A 22,706-nucleotide genomic window follows, 5' to 3' on the forward strand; every position below is an offset into this window, starting at 1 on the left:
GCTTCGGAGATATTGTGTCTCCTTGTCGAACTCCTTTCTCGATTTTAAATTTGCTACTGTCTTTGTCTAGTCTAATAAAGGATGTAGCACTCTCATATATTTTCTTCAAAATCATAATATATGGAGTATCTATGCCTTGTCTTTCCAGTGCCCGAAACATTGCCTTATGCTGTATGGAGTCAAATACCTTTTCATAATCCACAAATGCCAGGCATAATGGTGTTTTATATTCATTTGCTTTCTCCATTAGCTGTGATATTACGTGAAGGTGATCCATAGTTTAGAATCCTGTCCTAAAGCGAGCTTGCTCTTTCGGTTGATTCTCATCAAGTATTCTTTCTAATCTGTTAGTAATGACCCTTGTGAACAACTTGTAGATATGGGATAACAAGCTAATTGGTCTATAATTTCCAATTTCTGATTTATCCCCTTTCTTATGCAGCAAAACTACGATTGCATTATTCCACTGCTTAGGCATCACACCTTTTCTAATGCACTTTGTGAAGAGCCTTGCCAGTTTTTGTGTTATGTCTCTTCCTCCCAATTTTAACAACTCTACAGTAACTTCATCTTCCCCCGGGGCTTTCCGATTCTTCATTTTCTTCAATGCATGTTCTACCTCATCAGGAAGAATATAGGGTATGTCGTATGTGTTGCTACTTTGCAATCCATCTTCCTCACTGCTGGTATCATTCTCTCGCTCCTTGTATAATTCTCTATAGTAGTCTTCTGCTATTTGAATTATGCCTTCTCTGCTGTTTATAAGTACACCATCGCTATTCTTCAGTTTCAGTATCATTTGTCTTTCTATATTACTGCTCATGGCTGCTGATTTAAATCCTTTGTTTTCCCTTAATGCTTGTTCTACTTTTCTTGTGTTAAATCTTCTTATGTCCTCTCTGAGTCTCTTTCTAATGGCTTTGCATAACTCAGTATACTCAATTTTCTCCCTGTCAGTGTTTTTCTTGCTCTTCATTTGTCGTCTTTGGTTCATCATGACAAGTGTTTCTTGACTAATTTTTTCTTCTTTGGATTTCTGTTTCCCTATAGGTTTCTTGGGCTTTATCACTTTCAGAAAGTTGTACTATTCCTCGTCGATATCTTGGTCCTGAGCAGTCTGCAGAAGCTCAAACTTGTTCTTAAGTTCCAGTACATACTGCTTTTTCTCCTCCTCTGTTATTTCAAAGACCTTTGTATTATTTAGTCGAGTCAGTTTTTTCCTTTCCTTTCCTACATCTATATCAAGTGTACATCTTACCATTCTGTGATCACTTCCAACATTTACCTTATTCAGGACGGGAACATCATTCACAATATATCTTCTGTTAGTGAGGATGAAGTCGATTTCATTAGTTGTTAATCCATTTGGACTCTTCCATGTCCACTTTCTGTTCACCCTTTTCTTCAAAAAAGTGTTCATTACTGACATTCCTTGAGATTCTGCAAATTCCACAAGTCTTTCACCTCTTTTATTTCTTTCACCAATTCCAAAATTTCCTATAGTTCCTCTTTCTGCGCTGTTTTGCCTTTTTCCAACCTTAGCATTGAAGTCCCCCATAATAATAGTGTACTGGGTTTTCTGCTCATCTAGAAGACTCTCCAACCCAAAGGTCGCGGGTTCGATTCCCGCCTCGGGCTTGGATCAAAGTACTGCAAAAACCTTGGGAGGTGCAATATGGCCACAGAAGCCGATGCGCCAACAACTACCAAATCAAAAAAAAAAAAAAAAAAAAAGAAGGCTCTCAATTTCAGTGTACATTTCTTCAACCTCTTCATCATCATGGCTCGATGTTGGTGCATAAATCATTATAATCTTTAGCTTGTACCTCTTAGAAATCTTGAGTATTAGTCTTGATACCCTTGGTGATGTACTTTTGAATTCCAAAATGTTGTTTTTAAAATCTTTATGGACCAGAAACCCCACTCCACCTTCACTCCTTTCACTGTTTCCATTGGTGTACAGCAGATTTCCACTTGATAAACTTATAAGTGATTCATTTCTTCTTCTTGTTTCAGCCAAACCGATGATATTCCAATTCACATTTTCTAATTCCTTTTCCAGCTCTAATATCCTGTCTTCACCGATGAGTGATCGTATGTTATAACAGGCCAAGTTCAATTTCCGTGCATGGCAGCCTGGTCGTACCCAGAGATTCTTAGCACCCTCTGCTTCCACTCTGATCCTCTCGCTGCCGTAAGAGGGAGAGTGAAATCTGCTGGGGACTGAGGGCCATTTGTATTGTTGTGCTCTCATTGCTGGAGGGTTTGGTCTTTTCCTCTTCACGCTGACTAAGCGTCTTGAAGAGAACCACTCTACACGTTCGTTGCCACCTAAGGGACGTAAGAGGGCTTACCATCGAGAAGGTGTGCATGAGTGGATTTTAGGGAGGCAGGCCAACCGGACTTCTCCTAAATCTTCTGTAAAAGAGAGATATTGGATCCATCATTGTGTTTTAGACTGAGTGTCTGATAACACACAGGATACCTGTTCCCCTCTAAGCCCCTTTGTGGAATATGAAAAGGTAATTGACTCCATACAGCATAAGGCAATGTTTCGGGCACTGGAAAGACAAGGCAGAGATAGCCCCTTATATTATGATTTTGAAGAAAATATATGAGAACGCTGCCTCCTTTATTAGACTAGAAAAAAGACATTAGCTAATTTAAAATTGAGAAAGGAGTTCGACACGGAGACACAATATCTCCGAATTTGTTTACTGCTACCCTTGAGGAAGCTTTCAGAAGATTAGACTGGTCACAGAAAGGAGTCAACGCGAATGGAGAGTACCTAAACCATTTACGATTTGCAGATGGCATTGTCGTCATAAGCCACGATCCCAAAGAATTAGAGGAAAATCTTAATCAGTTATGCACAGTTAGTAAGGATTTTGCACTAAAGATGAATATGGCTAAAACAAAAGTAATGATGAACAAGTATGCCTCGGAAAGGGATATAATGATTGAAGGAGCAGTAATTGAAAAGGTGGAGTCATATACTTATCTAGGACAAGTTATTAGCTGTAATAATGATAAATGGCTGGAAGTCAATAGAAGAATAAATTTTGGATGGATAACATTCAGGAAATATAGTCACATACTGAGGAGCAATATCCCAGTTTGGTTCATTGTTTTACGTTTCAGACAATGTATACTCCCAGCAAACTCAAGTAAAGGACATTCTTATCAAAACTAAAATGGTATTGAGCTCGAAGACATGATGACAGATGGACTAAGAAAATAACAAAATGGTACCCAAGAGGTGCTAAAAGAAAACCCGGAAGACAACATCGGAGATGGACAGATGATATTCACGGGTTCGTGGGTTGTAATGGATTGCCATCGCACAAAACACAAGGAACTGAAAAGTTGCTGGAGAGGCGTTCATCCTGCAGTGGATTGAAAATGGTTGATGATGATGATTAATAAGTGCTAATAAAAATATCTCACATCACAAGGAATTTATTGATATGTTTATTGTTATTTTAATTCATTTGTCTATGTTTTACACTACGTAACAAATTTTCTAAAAGTTTCTATTTATCAGATATATATATGTGAATTTGGATATGCTGATTGCTAATATGACCTTAGTTTTTGCATAGTATCAGTGGTTTGCCCAGAATGAAAGAAAAATAAAGATGTAATACTACTGCATTACATTCAACGTTTAATACTATTGTTTTTAACTTCTACAATAACAGCATTAATCTTTGCTGCATGTAAATAAGAACCTTAAAAAAATCGAAAATTAAAAGGTAGTAAACTTCCTGCTGTTAATCTAAAAATAAAAATTCTAAAAATGCACATCAGAACGTCTTTTTCTTTTCTAGTCACTACGATCATTCAATTCAAGAACCAGATTCAGTCGCACATCCGACCTTCCTTGGTACCTCTTCTCCATTGACTATATATCCTGGTGAACGTTTTCTAATCTTCACTAACATCTCCCTGTTTTGGTCTGAAAAAAATCAGGTGAGAGTACAAGTAATGGAGCTTTATTCGCATTCTGCATCTAATTTTTCTGTAATTTTCAGTCGATTTGTTAACTGGTTCTTTGTAATTTTCACTCTTAAAATTACCAAGAACGCCATTCACTGTAAGGCGAATTTACTGCTAGGCATTTCATTTAGGAGTAATCATTTTGTCTTCCAATTCTTATTAAGCCAAAATCTGCTTAACTCGTGGACCAAAATTCTGTGGATTCATTACATTAAAAACTTGTTTGACAATTCTCAGTTAAGTATGGATTGGTGGAAACAGACTTTGGTTCTTGGACCCAAGGGATTATTAACTGCTTTGTGTTCACCAGACCGAAACTCAATTCTGGCAGACTGTTATCTTCTCCTGTAGTGTTAATCGACTGTCCTCTAACTGTCCTGTGTTAGAGGCAGAGAAAGCAATAGAACTTAGTGAAACCACCAATGTGCTGCGTAACACGTATAGATCGGTATATATTCTACTCATAACGCAACACAGCTTTCAAGCATTTACTGGAACCGTCTATGAAAAGATGTCACTTGTGAACTGTGACTGTTACCAATTTCTACATAAAAACTAATCAAATCAAAACAGTAGCAGACGGATTCTTCAGAAATGTAAAAACGCGCCAGGATCTTTTTGTGTGTGTGGAAGCCTTGCAAATGGGATTCAGTAGTTTCCCGCAACAAGACGATTCTCATATCGACAGCTCTGCAATGTATTTGGTTAGACTCAAATCCTTCATGAAATCATTAAATTCTTGTTGATTAAGGATGCTTTACTTGATGTACCGCAAGTGGTCTGTCCAGTTATGAAAGTCTTTCCAAAAAATACAAACACCAAAATATATATTTTTATGAAATTGTATTTAATTAAATGTACTGTTTGGAAATGTTCAAATCTTCGTTTTTTGCCGTTCGACTTATTTGATAAGGCCATCCAACTTCTCACTGGCAAAAATAAAGTAACTCCGAAGCTGAAAGAGCACTACCATCCTTTGTACCAAGCAAGATTTGCAATATTTTCGCAAGCTGGCAATTTCTGAAGAGATCGGCCCATGCACGCGCATACATACATACAATTGTTTAGAATTTTTCCATCGAACTTAAAAATGACAGAGCAGCATCTCGGGTAGATAAAGTGTTTCTGAAATTCAAATCACATTTAGAACAGCGAGAAGAATTGAATAATTATATCTGGTGGAAAGAATTACCTCTAACGATTCCTTTTCACCGAATGCAAAGGAAGCTTTCACCGAAAACAATGGAAGCAAAGAGTGTACTTATTTTCTTATTACTGCAAGATCTGTTAAATTACCTGGGTTAGTGGCATCCATCGTTACAGTGTAATGAGTGCTAGGGGCTACAGGAAGAGTATCACGATAAGTTCCGTACTGCTGGAAGGTATTTCCATGGAAATATGCAGTATGAAGATCAGAAATAGCTCCGAACCCAGCTATATGCCAACTGATGCTCTCTGCTGGACACATGTTCAGGCCCTCCAGATTTCCAAACATCCTTCCGTTAATGCCTATAGGAAAAAAATAATGTTAAATACAGAAGATATATTTAAATTTCGTTACTAACCAATTACAATTAAAATAGGAGCAGTACAAAGGATTCTTACTGTGCATTCTGTTTGAAGATATGAAATCTGGATCCGTTGTATTCACTCTCTGGGGATTGCTGGCATACGTGTCGATATTATTTCGCAAGTAGTGTGATCGATTCTCATCCATGATGATGTACAGCAGTGCGAATTCTCTGTCGACGTTTCTCTAGAGGGATAAATTACAGTGCTCAGTAAAAGTGACTAATTTTTTTAAACCAGAAAATAGTAAAAGTTACTCCATAAAAATGTTAGAGAATGGAACATCTCGATATCTAAGTGTGTCCAGCCCTATATGTATCAATGGAATAGGCCGTATTTTGTCATTATGTTTGAACATAAGTTTGCCTATAAGTAGAGATGCATATCTTCGATATCTTCAATGTTTTTTCCATGGTAAAAGCAGAGAGAGAGAGAGAGAGAGAGATTTCTCGATTTGGATTGGCCACTTTTTCCATGTCGGTCCCTATATTTGTTAGCTTTCAATCCAGCCGAAAATGTGCTGGATCTGGGATCACTCGATCACTCGAAAGATGCATTTGGAGAACTAATTTCTCTTGCAGAATCAATACTAAAGATGGTTGCTGCTCTCATTGCCCTCAGATGAAGATCAACTCTCTGTAGAATTTTCTAATATTCAGATGATGGCAGTGTATTATAAAACATGATTGTGTCTGCATTCTGAATTTCTAAATGTTTCGCTTCACACATATTTGGACTAATAAGTTAAACCAGCTAAATATTATATTTATGTTTAAATATATAAATTTTATATATATATATTTTTAAATTGAGAAACTAGTCCTTTCAATGTTATTTCATGCATTTTCCTTACTTTTTATTTTTTAAAACGTTTAGCTTATTATGCAAATGTAAGTTGAGTTTGCCAAAGCTCGTATTAGAACCGGTTTCTGCACCGATTGTAGGTCTAAACAATAGGAAATTAACAAGAGGAAATTATTGATAACAAATAGGCTATTGTGATCGTCTTGAGAAACATTACCAAGAATGGTAATATCACAAATCTACTTGGTATTTTGGATAATGGCAATATCCTGCAGATAATGTGTTATAAAAATGAAAGACGTCAATAATAATTGAAAGGCATTAATATTGTGTTATGTTAATGTAAATTATTATATTCTACTATAGTGTGATTAATGTTAATAGTACGTAACATCGTATATCAGAAACTACATTTCAGGGTCGCATACAGACTTTTTTTTTAGGGGGTGATATATGTGACTGATAAAAATTGAATTAATATCATAAAACACACCGCATTTGTTCCAATTTACTGAGACTCTGGGAGCACGATCGTTCCCTACTGGATCTTCGTATTTATGTTCAATGCTAGAGTGGGTTGGTTTAAGCTTTTATTTCAGATGAATCCTCGGCACCCTTACCTAAATAATTATCAAACTACAGCGTATTATCGTCTTAAGTACCTCCATTTGCGGTGTTTGTTTGTATTTTACCCCTTCAGATTCTTTTGATATTTATTATTTTTCCTCTAAGGCACTTAACGGAAACTGAAATTTTTTTCTAATAATGCACAACGCAATATTTAAGAGATGGAATGGATTTTTATTCTAACGGATTGGCTTCCATCCAAAATTTTATCAGTTTAACGTAATATCCCTGAAAAGTAATCAATTCAATAACTGAATAGCGCAGCATGGAGTTTTGAAATCCGAGCACACCCAGCTGTCTTATCTTTAGATTGGCGTGTGGGGGATGATTTACTAATCAGGGCAACCTCATTACTAAAGAAACCGAGGCATGTGATTTATTTAAGAGACTGCTATCGGCGATAACGTGCATTTGCAGGTCACTATTCGATCGCTGTCAACACCAAAACAGACAGCTGTCGCCAAGAAAAAAAAGTCTTTATTGAATGATTAAGAATGCAAGAGGGTGGTTGTGGTGTAATTCAATCTCCACATACCGACTGCATTCGGGGATTAAAAAAAAAATGTAACGTATTTGCCACTTGTTAATGAGATATCGGATACATTTTCACTCTGCGTAATTGCCAGACTCATAAACTTGATTTAATATCAAAGAATTGTATTTAAAACCAAACCCACTTGTCTTCTTAGTGGAGAGGAAGTCCTAGACGACTTCCTCTCCAGACTGAAGCTTTCTGCAAGGCCTCGTTTTCATTAACTGCCTGTAGCGGGAATCGGTTCTATCAATTGTAAAAGGGCGGTAGTATCTAATAATTTGCTCACTTACAATTAATTTACCGATTTTCTTATCTATATCTGCTGTTAATCCACATAAAACAAGAAACAGTGCACGCTTTAAGATAATAAACAACAGAAATAGAACAATAGCAAAAACCAAGAAAGTAATAAATTAAACGAACTGGGACTATTAATCAGAATGTCTTGAGAAAAGTGCATTGTATTTTCCGCTTGGAGTTGCTGTTATATTTCAGCTTAATTCACTCAAGCAGAATACAGGGAAAGGCAAAGAAATTGTACATAAATGAAAGGCACAATGCAATGTTTAAATAAATAATAACTGCCAGTTTCTATTGGTCCGATTTTAATGAAATATGGGAACGTTCCATGTCAATATACGGGAGGGACATTCTTTTTCTCCATGAAAGGACATTTTTACTACAAGCCAATAAAAACAACCACACCCTCTCTCGCAAAATCACTGCAGATGTTTTTCAGGGAGGAGGTTCATCAGACATCCTATTCGCCTTATCTCATCCAAATATAATCTAGTCAACTATGCAGAAGACTTCAAGCTCTTAGCAAAGATCACCCCGGAGGGCATTTTTCATTTATTTAACCGCACCATATAGTGCTTTCTGGACTGATGTGCATACGCACTACCACCCCCGTGAAGCCAATTCCTACATATCACTAATATCATAAACACAACCCTCAAGGATCTTGAGGCATACCTGTCCTGATTTAACCTACAGATTAACGTACCTGTTATCTGTTATTCTTATTATATTAATCTATTGTCCTGTTATGTATTGTTTGTTAATTGATATGTGCTATTTATAACTGCATAATTAAGATTGGAAACATCTGATAATCCTAAGCAGTGAACGGATTTGTGTGCAGTTTCTCTTACTACAATAAAGATTTTATTTATTTATCTATTTATTTATTTATTTATTTATTTACTTATCATTCTAAAAGAGCAAAATATAAAATTTCAAGAAAATACATCCATTGAGAGTCGAGTTGTTATATGCGGAGAGACAGATGGACATGAGGAAGACAGTAGGTCCATTATGCATATTTGCAGAGAGAAAGAGAGAGAGATTACTAAATTTATTTATATGTATATACATGTGAAAAATTGTGTATCATTGATTAATACGAGATGATACCTACCTGGCTACCCACAGGGTCCAATTTATTCCGTTTACACACCAGTAAGATTCCTACCAATCCAGAATAAGTGTCTTCAATGAAGCTTACAGGAGAATAATATCGATACGTGATGCAGTCAGGATCCAAGTTGGTAGGTGCATATTGTTCTGGAATAGCCCATTCTATTGTTTCTGTCTGTCCAGGTTCAACTCCGATAACACTACCTGAAAAAAAATAAAAAACTGTGTGTTATTTCTTAATCGAATAGTTGCCAATAAAGATTAAAAGAAGTTTCGGAAATAAAGGAAACATTTTTGGTAAGAACTATTTCTTTCCAAATATGAGCAACTCTTGAAATTTTTGAAAAGATCGCTTGCTTTTGATATGGTACCATAGCTAAGTTGGGAAAGTCTATCAATCTGCTTTTTATGATTATATTACACGAACTTAGATAAGCAAAAATTAAATCTCCTGACGCCCTTTCGGATTGCTCGACAAGAATTGATTGGATTTTGCAATATAAAAATAGTCAAAAATATATACAGAGTTCATCACTCTGGTTGCTTTTTATGCTTCAGTGATTTGGGCATCGGCCCCACCTATTTATCTGAAACATTATATCGGGCTGGAGTACTGGATACTAAACTGGCTTAATCGAATAACCGAAAACCACATCACCATATCCCAAAACAGTCTTACTCTCATCACCGAAGAATTCAGCAAATGATATCAAGATGGAATTTGGACTAAACAAATGCAAGACGCATGGGTTTTTCGTTTGTTTACTCTTTTTTTTTTTAGTCTTGCATTCGATTACTCTTTTGCACCACGGGAAATAAGTCAGCGGAAACTACCAGATGCAGGCTGGTAAAGAGTTCAAAGCCATGACTGCGGGAGAGACTTAGAAATACCTGAGGATGATGCAGGCTGAGAAGTTAGAGCACAAGGCCTGCCTGACCGAAAACTACCACCAGAGATTCATAAGCCTGCTCAAAGCAAAGCTGAACGGAGGGACCACTGTACAAGCTATAAACATCTATGCAGTACCAGTGCTAACATACTCCTTCGGGATCACAGATTGGTCTAATAACGAGCTGGAGGATATCATGATAAAATAAAGTACAATGATGACTAAGAGCCGTCAACGCCACCCTAAGTCGGCCGCGAAGAGATTGACTGTAGTACGAAAAGGAGGAAGGAGCTTGATAAACCTCATCGAGTGACAAAAGAAAGCGATAGTGAAACTAAAGGATTACTTCCAGCAAAACACAGCGCCACTCTTCCAGGCCATAAGGAAGATAGACAAGCGGCATACCCCACATAACCTAGGCGAGGAGATCCCGCAAAGATGGAACATAGCCATTTTATCTATGTGGTCTTGACAGTGACCTCTGTTAACACCACATAGATAAAATGGCTTCTAATGCATGGCTCGCGAGTAGGTCAATCTTCCCCGAGACTTGTAGACATGGCCAGGTAGACAGGATAATACATCAGAAACTAGCGAGGAAATATCAGTTGATCAAAGAAAGGTAACTGTATTACGGGTACGAACCCCAGGCTGTACTAGAGACACCACAAGTTGTACTGGGACCGCGCCATAATAACGGATAAGACATACACACCACAGATTGGGCATAAACCGTGTCGGCAAGAAGTAAAAGGCTATCTCTGATCGACATAGCGGTGCCCAACGCTAGCAACCTCCAGAAAACCCACGAGGAAAAAAAAGATCTGGAAGTATACTGCAACAAGTAACGACCATCCCGATCATCGTGTCAATCACTGGTATAGTGCCAAAGACCTGCACAACAGCCGCCTAGCAGCAATATAACTCCCAGAGAACACCTACAAGGAAATCCAGAAAGTCGCAACACCTATAGGACAGTAAGAGATTTCCTGGACCCATAGTAACCCCGGACATAACCACCCGATCAGGGAAAAATAATGTAATAACAACAATAATAAAGTATGTGTACTAGATGTTGTTGTTATTGGGTTTTAGGAGCATCGGCAAATAAAGCCATGTTGCTCCGTGTATATTGTTTGTAAATAAATTGCATGCTGAGGTCGATTTTTTGTTTGCTGGACGAAAAACCCGAATTTCCAGGAGAAAAAACCGTGCTTCCCTCGCCTGAGACCGACTAACTCAGCCATGTTGTGAAAAAAGCCCATAAAAATTCCTCCCATCAATGATGGGATTCGAACCCAGGTCCTTCCTGCCAGGTGTGGGAAGGACGGCGATCCTACCAATTGTAATAAACACGAGGGCACGTGTACTAGAGACCCTACTGACACCATACTGGGACCGCGCCGTAATAACTGGCAGGACGATTCCGCACAAGAGAGCTGACATAATCCTCATCGACAACAAGGAAAGGGCAACCTACCTGACATAGCTGTGTCCAACACCAGCAACCTACAGAAAACCTAGGAGGAGAAGATCAGGAAGTACACTGCCCAAAAACAGGAAGTCAAAAAGATAAATTTATGTAGGGAAACCTACAGGCAAGAGAGATATTGGTCGACCAAGACAACGATGGCGAGATCAAGGCCACCTCCAAGAGCTACAACGGAACAGGTCTTAAAAGACCTAAGCCGGGCCAAGTTCATAATGATGATGTACGGAAAAGGTAGAGCAGTTAAGGACAACACCAACGAAAAATTAAAAAAATAATAATTTACGAATTTAAGTAAATTTATTATATGAATCAATTGTGGAAGATTCAATTAATCCCAGGGGACATCTGGTGAGTATGGGCATGGCACACCCAGGGTCCTGATAGAAATCTATGGGAAATCAATGGAAACCTATGAGAATGTCTAGTGGAAGTCTACTGGAAGACCAACGGGCGCATAGAAACTGACTGTATTTAATGACGACCTCCAACCTTAGGATTTATTTAATATTCTTTATTTTATGTGAGCTGAGTGTGCTGGATGGGAACAATTGAGCTGGTTTGTTGAGAATAAACGCCAAGGTAGCTAAAGTCATGAAACATCGGTTTATCGTAAATTGCTTATATTTTTTGCTGGATAAAAAACATGCAGTCTTCGCTCGAGATTGGATAACTCTGTGGAAGTAAGGCCCATAAATGTTCCTCCAGTTTTTCTAGGGAGTGTTCCTTTAGTAGGCGAGAAAGACACGTTGGTGAGGGAAAGGAGGGTTTCGAACCAGTGTATTTTTTTCCAGAACATGTGAAATTACAACAGCTATAGCCATGCGGATGGGAAGATATGTGAACACGCAAAAAGATACACTTTCTATGCAGGAGAGATGCTGTGAACTCTGATGTTGTGTTATCGTATAATGAAGGGTGCCCAATAGCCCTTTCAAAAGGTAAGTATCGATGCCTTTCATTAATGCATTTTATCGTGTATGGTAACCCATTTATGGTAATTATCCAATTAGTCTAAATATTTGCTGTTCTCCTAACATATTTAGGAAATTTGACGTAGGGCGTGTACCAAATACTGTCCGTTTTCGAAGAAAGCGAAAATATGTTATCTTAGAGATACGGATCAGGGTATTAATTTCTTGTTGGTGATTGCGCAGCATTTTAAGCAGACAGGAAGAAAAAAAGGAACGATTTATGTCAGTGTCTATGAGCAAGAGATCATATTTTTTTATATTATCCAGCAATATGGACATATGACTTTATTTTTATTTTATTTTATTTTTATCAGAAACACGAACAACTTTATGGACCCTTTTGCAGGTTCAGATCCGCCTTATGTCACAAAACTGGGTTGTTTCGGTCGGCGGTCAGATTATTAGAGTGGCTCATTTTTGTAAATAAAAATAAATCATTTCTTTCTCCATCCCAGAAATCCGCCCCTTCTTTCTTTCAATATTTTTCATTTCATTTGTGCAGTGTCCTCACAGAATAAAATGAATACAACCCATCTATCTATTCCTGAATGTCCATTTTACTTTGCTGAAGCACCGTTTTTTTTTTTTTTTTTTGATTTGGTAGTTGTTGGCGCATCGGCTTCTGTGGCCATATTGCACCTCCCAAGGTTTTTGCAGTACTTTGATCCAAGCCCGAGGCGAGAATCGAACGCGCGACCTTTGGGTTGCCGGGCAGGTACTTTACCCACTCGGCTAGCCCGGTCGGCTTGAAGCACCGTGTTTATAATCTAAATGTCTAGACATTTTGCGCGTACACTTTAAAATAATAATCCACGAAGCAATTAAATCTCTGTAGGGCTCGAATAATATATTTAAAATAAATAAATGCTCAAACCACACGACTTACCAGTATAATACACTCCGTTAGATGAGATCCCATAAGTTCTTGAAGCGAGATTCCTGAATGTGATCCTTATCAAATCTCCTACTTCAGCACGTATGATCGGACCCAGGATGCCCAAATGTTCTTCGTCCTCACCACGAGGAACCCTAGTTCGAAATGACTCATCTGTGTACTGTCTGTAGACAGCCTTGCGGTATTCTCCTCCTAAGTGGTTGTTTTGTCGATTGAAGAAAATGGCAGCCGCCCTACAAATATCAACATTGAATAACATCGTTCAGTTTGAGATGGATAACTAAGAAAGAAAGCAACTTTGTGGAGAGAGGGATGGGGGGGGGGAACATTATCTTCTATTACACAAGAGAAGCACGCAGATAGCTTTATGGATTGGAAGTAAATGACTGCATTCCGCTTAAATCAAATAAAGGATACATAAAAGAGAAATTATCAGAATTTATTCACGAAGTTTTGATCTTTATCAACAAGCCTGCTACTTACGGTTCATCTATCAGTCTGTTTCCGGTAAATCTGTTTACTCCGGAGGGACCATAATTCCACGTGATCTCTTCTGCTGCGATGTAATATGGTCGGAGCGTTCCTCGCAACACGGGAGTAGGAGCACTTTGGGAATCGCACTGGTTTACGTTAAAATAGCCTTCCATTCCCTCTACAGAAAACGAGTTAAAAATTCAGTTAACAAATTCACGGTGTTCACTGTGACTATTCTTAATAGCTATTAACATAGTGAGGCAGTAATGCGCATTATAGTCCATATTTTGTTACACAACACTTGAAAATATTCAGTTTACCCCTTTACCTGCACACACCCAAGAGATGTAAACCAAACCCTTCTATCAGTTGTGTTTTTAAAGCCCGCTTAATGGTTTTGTTTTTATCTTTTATTATTTCCATCTTTTAAATCCCACCGTTAATTGGTAGTATCAAACATAAAGGCTTTTTTTTAGTGCGGTGTGTAATTTGGGTGTTTCTCCAAGAAGAACCTTTGTTTAATTTGGAACATTACCTTACACCCAAAATCATGTTCGTAATGTCAAGAGACATTCATTATATAATAAATAATAATAATAAGCTGAGGACATGCGTCGTTGATAAACATATTCATTGTAGAGTTTCATCACTAAAAAGAATAAATATTTACGAGTAAAATGGGCATTTTCTACATATTCTGTAACAGTCATAATTAAATTCCGCATTGGCTTTTATAAAATTTTGTTATACTTAAAAATAGTTGAATTTTAATTGGATTATCCTTATATGGTTTTATGTAATAAAAGCAGCGGACAGCAAAACTGAAAGAAAGCTGCACACCTATAGAAAAAAACTGACCTCAGTGTTCTCGTTTATACTTGTTTATTTGTATTCAGGTTAGTGTATGCATTTAAGTTTTGATTTGGGCTGAGTATCTTGTCTTGATAAACAGACCTATCCTTTTCCATTTCTTCCCAAATGGTTTTTATCTTCTCTTTGATTAAGCCAAACTCTTAGGGCTAAGCCAAAGGGTGCTAACTCATTAGTAGACCGGGTGCACGACTGACAATAATTTATGAAGCTCCAGTACATATATTTCCTTCAATTTATCATGTCGAAAATAATAATTCCACCAATGAGCTCTTTGACACGATACATGACACTACAGTAATAATAACCAAATCACTTATTGCCCTCTCAACAATTCTGAATGCAGTACAGCAATCAAGAAGTCGCTCTTCGATCCCCACTACTTCTCTTTTCTCGCGTAGGAAATAATTCAACAACCTTTAGCGGACAGAAAGACAAATGATGGAAGCACTCCTCATTTAAAAAGCGTTACTCGCCCTAAACCTAATCACACGCTGTCGTACATCAGTTTTCGTACGCCCATTAGAGGTACTCGCTCAACTCATACTGTACATCTTCAATATCGTCAAAAGTACACTAAATTATACGCTCGCAGGAAAGACTTCAATGTTTGAAGTCTTTCCATTAAACACTTACATTTTAATTTGATAGTGTCAAAGCAGGAGTCGAATTTAAAATCTCATTTAGTGGATTATTTCCTCTCTCAGTGATTCTCCCTTGCATAGAAATCTTTTTTCTATCCATTTACATTTTAAGGCCGGAATTTCCCTCGGCTTCTACTGTTTCTGGTTCTTTTTTCTGCCAATCGCCTTAATATGACATTGGACAATTATTGAACTATTTGCCCTAGGTGGGGTAGATGAATCTTTGGTAGTTGAATCTCATGAATATGTACTAAACTTATTAATGAGGTTTACTTATAATTTCGCTTCCACAAACAAGTCCTTTTTCTTTACACTACTTTATAGCAGGATACGTATAATAAAGCGATTGACCTTCGCAGCAACGACGACCTCTTCCGTGTGATAATGACAAATAATTCATAAGTCAAAGGTAATGACACCTTTCTAGCAAAACATTGCAGATTGCAATTCCCACAAGGTTGAGATCGGGCGTTTAAATTATCAAACAGGATAACTGAGGATAATTAGCAGAATTGCATTTTATCTGAAATTGACATGCGTTCTAAGGTTGGTCTGCTTTACATGGCGAAAAACCCCAAAGGGTTTCCTTGGGAAGGGGAAGAGGGGGAGCCACATTTATTCCTTACTAATTTAGTCCATTTTTAAAGTGCCTTAATTTTTTTCTACAAACACGGACGTGATGAACATTTGGTATTCTTTATGTGAAGGGAATCAGAAAGGTTTCCTGTATCGGAGAGCCAGCGTGTATGATTTGCACGAATAGATCCGTCAGATGTGACATTAATACCGACTGTTGCGTATAAGTGTGCGAGCGTGTGCTTATTCTGTCCTCAGCTATGCACTTAAAAATAATGCAAGTGAGCTTCACTCAATTGATGTTCTGACAGTAATTAACTTTCATGGGTTGTTAGGGGGAACTGCACGCAAGTCTCATGATAATAAAAGAAGGCTTTAGAGCCAACATCCTCATCGTAGGAAATGTTCGGCAATAGGTGAATGCCACTGACTTCGGACGTCATGTTCTTCACCCGTCAGAGGCATTCTTGACCATCCGCATCACCCACTGGCACCGTTAATGAGTCCCATTACTCAGGGGCGTTGCGTGATAGATTGTGACTTCTACTGCGTCAGAAGAAACTTGAATTGCTGGATGGAGGCGTCATCAGGACAATGCAGATTCCCATCACCATCCGAACACACAATAATTGCCGCATGGTTCGGGATGTAAAGTGTTGGCATATTCTCCTTCTTCACTGGACTTTATTCCTCACGCAATTCCTTTTTGTTTGCTCGGGTGAGGAAGCTACTTCTGGGACACTGGCTTGGATTTTCTCAGGGCTATAAACACGAATCAGAAGGTCATTACATCGCCTAAAATCGGCTGATTATACGTTCCGATTGATTGTCGGTCTTAACCAATGGAAGACGTGCATCGATCTTGAGGGATGATTACAGGATTGTAGGATGATGTGGGTTATAGTGTGACCACCATAACCCACATCATCCTGATCACACACAAAATCTTCTGAAATGATCCTCGTAAACACAAGCAAACTGCGCTTTGGTGCTTATTTTTATTTTATTTATCTATTTTTTTGTTAATAAGAAGGCGAATTTTAAAATTACTGATTAATTTATTTTGAATAATTTAACTTCGAAGAACTGGAGAATGTTTTAAACTGCCTTACGTTCAGCATGATTTCCAACTTCACACAAGAAGCGCCATCTACCAGTTCTTGTAGCTATCATATAGTGGGTGGTGAACCGAGCTGGATACAGGAGAACTTCAGCAGTCCTGTTGGGATATAAAAAAATCTGTCACAAGTTCAAGGACAACAGGTGTCAAACTCCATCTTACAAAGTAATGGTGTTATACAAAAGAGAAGAAAATACAATATATAGTGGAAAATTGTGTGAAATAGAGAGTAAAGAGAAGGGGATATCAAAGAAGTATTAAAATTCTCAGAACTGCAAAGTGTTAAAAGATATTGATCAGAAGCGGATTATGCTTTTAACTTGAATCAACATAAGATAATAAAAGTGCTTATTTATTCGGTCACGATCATGGTCTCAACTCAAGACAAACAAGTCGCTAAATGAGGTTGTGCGTACCTTATAACACAAACAAGAACAATTAATACAGTAAAATACAGTTAAATGGTTATTTAACTGTATTTCTCTGATAATTCAAATTGAAGACACTAAGAATTTTAACAGCACATTAGAAATTATTAGAAAACAGCAGTGTTCTAATGACTGGTCAATCGCAGTCATCTAAAGCCGTACCACCAAGAAAAGATGTTCCACCCATATGTTACGATTAGGGCTTCGACCGAGTTAGAACTGGAAGACAGCAAAAGATATCGGTTAAGATTTGCTGCTCATAGCTAACCATACGCAGCTAATGGAGATCAATCTGAAGAGAGGTGAACATGTCAAGGATATTGAAGAGGGAAAATGCGTGAAAAGCAAGTTTGCTCTGATAGGTACCGAATTGTGAGTTTCTCTTCTCCATCTGGAGCCTGCAATGATGCTGTTGATATCGGACGGGGGGGGGAGATAAATAATGCATCATGAACCAGCTTAAACTGGGATCTCACGCTTTTACATAAAATATTTCCTTGGCAATGACAAGATTCTTACTACATGTCCATTCTGGGAAACATTGTGACTAATCACCATATGAACCAATATCCGTGGGGATGTTTTAGATGTGAGGGTGTAGTTTTATTTTAGATGTGGGGCAGCGTACATCACAATTAGAACAACTTTGAGCATACTTGACGATGAGCGCTTGAGTCCCAAGACTCCGTAAGCTTTTGCCTGATGGTCCCCATTACGACCAAATATTTGTTCTTTGCCCTCCCCCATTCAAGAGTCAAGAACGAAATATTTGTTCTTTGCTCTTGAAGGGGGGGGGAAGGAATGTTATGCTATTATCCCACGTCAGCTCAAAGCTCCTCATATTGCGAAGTTTTCTCAATTGGGAAAATTGGGAACCATGGATGATATCTGGGATGTTGTTCCTTATTTCCCCTTTGTTAATGTAATCTCTACAGATTTAATTTCCGGGCAGTTGGGATGGAGGTACATTTTTCAGAGCTACTTCTTCAGAAATTGTTTCCGTCAGAAGTGTATCGATCTCCTGAGGTACTGAATAATTACAAATCGTCGGCAGATGAGAGATCAGATCCTGACTAACTGAAAAGAAGTGTTCGAAGATTGCTGAAAGGACTGGTGCAGGGAGGACAATTCCCTCTCACCCTCCCTTACATTTGTGGGTCTCCTCTTGAGATGGCAAAATTTCGATGTAAATGGCGAGTGTGACCAAAAATGCCACTAAGGGTTGCTGTCAGAATTTTCCTGTGGTTGCCTGTTATGTTAAAGTAGGATTCCAAATTACGTACAAAAGCAGTGTTGGAAACCCAATCATATGCCGACTTTATCTCGTGAAAATTATATCAAGTTGAAATTTTCGAAGATTTCTGAATGAAGAACAGGTGGCCAGAGGAATGGTAGGTTTAAATCTTTCCCAAACCACAGAATGTATATATGTGGATCTGTATTCCAAACAAAACAGTGACTGATCAATATTAACTGGGTGACTTTTTCAAAAATTTAAGTAACAGGAATACAACAGATTGGTCGAAAACGCACCTTAGTTTTTTTTTTTTTTTTTTTTTTTTTTTTAGCATTTACTTAACAAAATGACTGTTCGAAAATGTGCAGGAGGGTGTCGATTACAAAGGTGCTTAATAGTTTGAAACGGAACAATGGGGAAATATCTGGTCCGACTGTAGCCTGACTGGGCACGCTATTAAGTGGTTCAGGACGAAAAGGATTTGGGGGAGGGAGTTATGATACAAGCAGATGTTTCCCTCCCTTCAAGGGCAGAGACCAAATATTACGTTGTAATCTTACTGCGTGAAGCGTAAATAGGTAGCCCTGGAGTCCCGTCTATGATCTCCATAGGACCTTTCAGAGAAGGGTCCCAAATTGGTGAGCAGCGCCAGTCGATGTCCATATGCAGAGCAGCTGAAAAGGCGCAGACTGCAAGACTTGACAACTAGATATCTTAGGGAGAAATACCTAATTGAACTGTCTAAGGCTGTGAAGAGGATTAGTAAAATGAATGATACAGGTATATTCTCACTGGTAGGAACAACAAGAAGAGAATTGTTCCTACCAGTGAGAATATACCTATTATAAATAGTCTTTGGGAGTAATAGACTGCCGAATTTCTTTATGTTTACCTTCGTGCTTAGATCATTGGAATCTACTAATATTAATTATAAGGGTTAACAGGGTGCTTAAGATAATGCGTATATTGGTTGTGAAGCAAGATTTATTTTTGGGAATATGCGGACTGTTTTTCAGGTTCGATAGAGTGCAATACAATTATGATCATGGGAGAGTGCCGAAGTCGTTTCTTCAAATTGTTTTGGAGCAAATCCTTCAATCATATCACCTCACCTCTCAGATGCCCAGTCTCTAGACACTGCAATTTGCCTCCATTCACTCAGTTCTTTGCCCTTCACTGCACCCGTCTCAGAAGACTTACATCCTACCTAAAATGAGGCCTCCAGACCTTTATGCGTCTTCAAGATGTGGCCTAACCATTGCCTTATACAATGGATAATCACCTCCTTATTCTTGCTAGTAAAATTCCTGTATATCTCTGAAAAAAGTCCATGGGTCTTGACCGCAGTTCCAGCAGTGATCCTAGAGTAACTTACCACACAGATGGTACATTATTCTGGGATTACGGCTACCCATATGAAGTACCGTGCATTTATCAATGTTAAATTTCAATTACTATTTCTCAGCCCGGCTGTCTAATTTTTCTAGATCTTGTTGCAGTAGCATACAATCATTACTGTCATTAACTACCTTGCCAACCTTTGTATCATCTGCAACTTAGACATTATTCTTGATAAGCCTTCATCAATATCATTAATAAATACAAGAAACAACAAGGAGCCCAGTGCCGAGCCCTGGGGAACTCCACTAATAACATTAGTCCACGAAGAGCAGTGGTAACTGCTCTTCGTGGACTAATCCATTGATAACCAATTTCTGTCTTCTCTCATTCAACCATCTCTTTATCCATAGCAGTAACTTGCAATTAACGCCACATTGCTCCAATTTTTTCCGCAGTATTTTAGGTGAACAGTATCAAAACTTTCCTGAAATCCAAATATATGATATCAAAATCATATTTTGCATCCAGTTCCTTTGTGACTGCATCATAGCAGCCAATCAAATTGGTCAGAGAAGATTTGCCCTTAACAAACTCATGCTGTGACTAAAGCAATACTGCAGTCCTGTCTAGATGGTCCTGCGTTACTTTCCGTTATTTTGCCTGAAACAGAAGTTAAAAGCTAATAGGTCTGCAATTACTCATATCACGCTTTATCCCCCGCCTTGTCAACTCAGGATAAATTCGCACATCTCCAGTCCATAGGGACCTCTCCTGAATCTAAAGATGCTCTCATAATTAAGGCTTGCCTTACCTCTCTTGCTGTCTCCTTTAATATAATTGGATAGATCCCATCCACCCCAGGTGCCTTTTTTATGTTAAGTGTCAACAATTTCTCTTCCAGTTTCCTCTCAATTTTCATATTGATTTCCTGCTAGATTTCGATAGACTTCTGAAATAAAAGTCTCTAAAAAAATGCCTCGTGTGTGAATGTAGATGCAAAAACACCTATTCAGTCCATCAGCAACCTGAGCAGCATGATCAATATTAAAATCATTCACATCTGGTGGACCAATGTGATTCATCTCCTTCCTTCTAGTATTTTCATAAGTAAAGAAGTCATTGCTGTTTTATTTATTTTTGCCTTCTTTGCCAGAGACTTCTCATAATTTGATTATCTTGCGTAACCTTTGTGAATTGGTTGCAGACTAGTATATATCTACCATAGGCTTCTGCATCACCTGATAATTTATCTACATTCCACGCATATTTCTTCTCTGCAATGAGTCTCATCACATTTGACATCCATTTAGGTCCAAGCCTTGAACAGTATTTCTTAATTGGTATGAAAAGCCTAGTAGCTTCTAAGATTGCATTCCTGGATGCTTCCGAGACCACTGTAGTCACTTTATGAAAGCAAAAGCCGTTCCTTTAGCCTTGATGGGAGGTGCACCTTTAATTAAATTTCACATCAATACTTAGGGGCACAACTGACATCAGTATTTAGGAGCACAGTTCACTTATTCAGTTAGTAAGTTGTTGAAAGAAAAAAAAAAGGGAGGAGAGTGAGATGAGGAGATGATTCGAAGGCCATTTGGAAAGGCAGAAGCGAAAGGACTATCCTTGGTGGTGAGTAATGCGATTTGTTTTAATATTTCACACACAGTTACCCATTAGGAACACTGGAAGAAATATTACCGAGGTCAGAAACGAAAGATAAAAAGAAGGGGGGGACACGTAGTTAGCACATTGTAGGTGATACACTGGCGTCTTACTTTTCTAGACTTGAGTGGGTAGTAATTTGTCGAGCAAGAGTAAATTCCTGAAGGTGTTATTTTGTAAGGTTAATTGTAAAGTGTTTGTTAAATTGTTCGTTCAGGAATGCAAAATGGTGGTTTAGGTGTAGTAAGATTTTTAGGTATCCTTGAAAGCGGGTCTAGAAGAAATAATTTCAACGATAGTTTATGAGATATCATTAGATCGGTTAACGTTTATGGCAGTATCGGGAATAATGTGCATACCGAATACTTGTGGAGAAATATTCTTAAATTGATAGGAGGTAAACAAGATTAGCGGATAAATATAAGAATAAAAGTATACAAGTGAGTACTTCAGTAAATTAAAACTGTAACACTAGCTATTGGTTTGAAAATGAGCAGATTTCTAATAATTTTTATCAATTTTTAGTGATTATATAAGATTTAAACAAGAAAGTTAGACTGAGTTCATATTTCATTGATTCAGGATAATTATTGGTATTGTAGTCGGGTTTTGGGAGCATCAGCGACTAAGACCATATTGCTCCGTGTATACTGTCTGTAAATTGCGTGTGTTCTGTGGTCGATTTTCTGTTTGCTGGACGAAAAACCTAAGTTTCCGGGAGAAAAAACATGCCTCCCTCGCTTGAGACCGACTAACTGAGCCACGTTGTGAAAAAGGCCATAAAAATTCCTCACGTCATCGACAGTACTCATACTTAGGTCTTTTCCACCCGATGTGGCGGAGGACAGGGATTCTACCGACTATGCTACCCACGAGGGCTGATTCAGGACGACAGAGAAGAGAGCTGTTAATCATGTTGAAAATCAGAATTTGCATGAAATGCGAAATACTTGAGGAGTTGATGGAAGACTGTATATTCAGATAATCGACCTATAGGTTAGTTAAAAGATGACATTCTGGATCGACCTGTTGAAAAGAAGCTGTTATACAATCCCATTAAAAATTTGGATTGCTTAAACAATTTATTTTGACTTTAGAAGAAAGGATTGAAAAAGGATTGATTTAGAAGAAAGAATTTGTTTAATAACAAAATAAA

At 38.0% G+C, this 22,706-nt stretch overlaps 1 protein-coding gene across 1 annotated transcript in view; it reads right to left on the reverse strand.

Annotated features, from left to right (window-relative positions):
- LOC150089599 (hephaestin-like protein) overlaps positions 1-22,706 on the reverse strand; it is a 50,345-nt gene that overhangs the window by 7,815 nt on the left and 19,824 nt on the right. The window contains exons 6-11 of the mRNA XM_090389565.1: positions 16,878-16,984; positions 13,685-13,853; positions 13,193-13,434; positions 8,955-9,157; positions 5,605-5,755; positions 5,296-5,508 (exon numbers count right to left, since the gene is read on the reverse strand). Of these exons, the coding sequence (XP_090245691.1) occupies positions 5,296-5,508; positions 5,605-5,755; positions 8,955-9,157; positions 13,193-13,434; positions 13,685-13,853; positions 16,878-16,984 (1,085 nt within the window). The remainder of the gene's footprint in view (positions 1-5,295; positions 5,509-5,604; positions 5,756-8,954; positions 9,158-13,192; positions 13,435-13,684; positions 13,854-16,877; positions 16,985-22,706) is intronic.

The sequence above is a fragment of the Mastigoproctus giganteus genome, chromosome 2 (genome assembly GCF_048544385.1).
Source record: "Mastigoproctus giganteus isolate SK-2022 chromosome 2, ASM4854438v1, whole genome shotgun sequence".
Taxonomy (NCBI): domain Eukaryota; kingdom Metazoa; phylum Arthropoda; class Arachnida; order Uropygi; family Thelyphonidae; genus Mastigoproctus; species Mastigoproctus giganteus.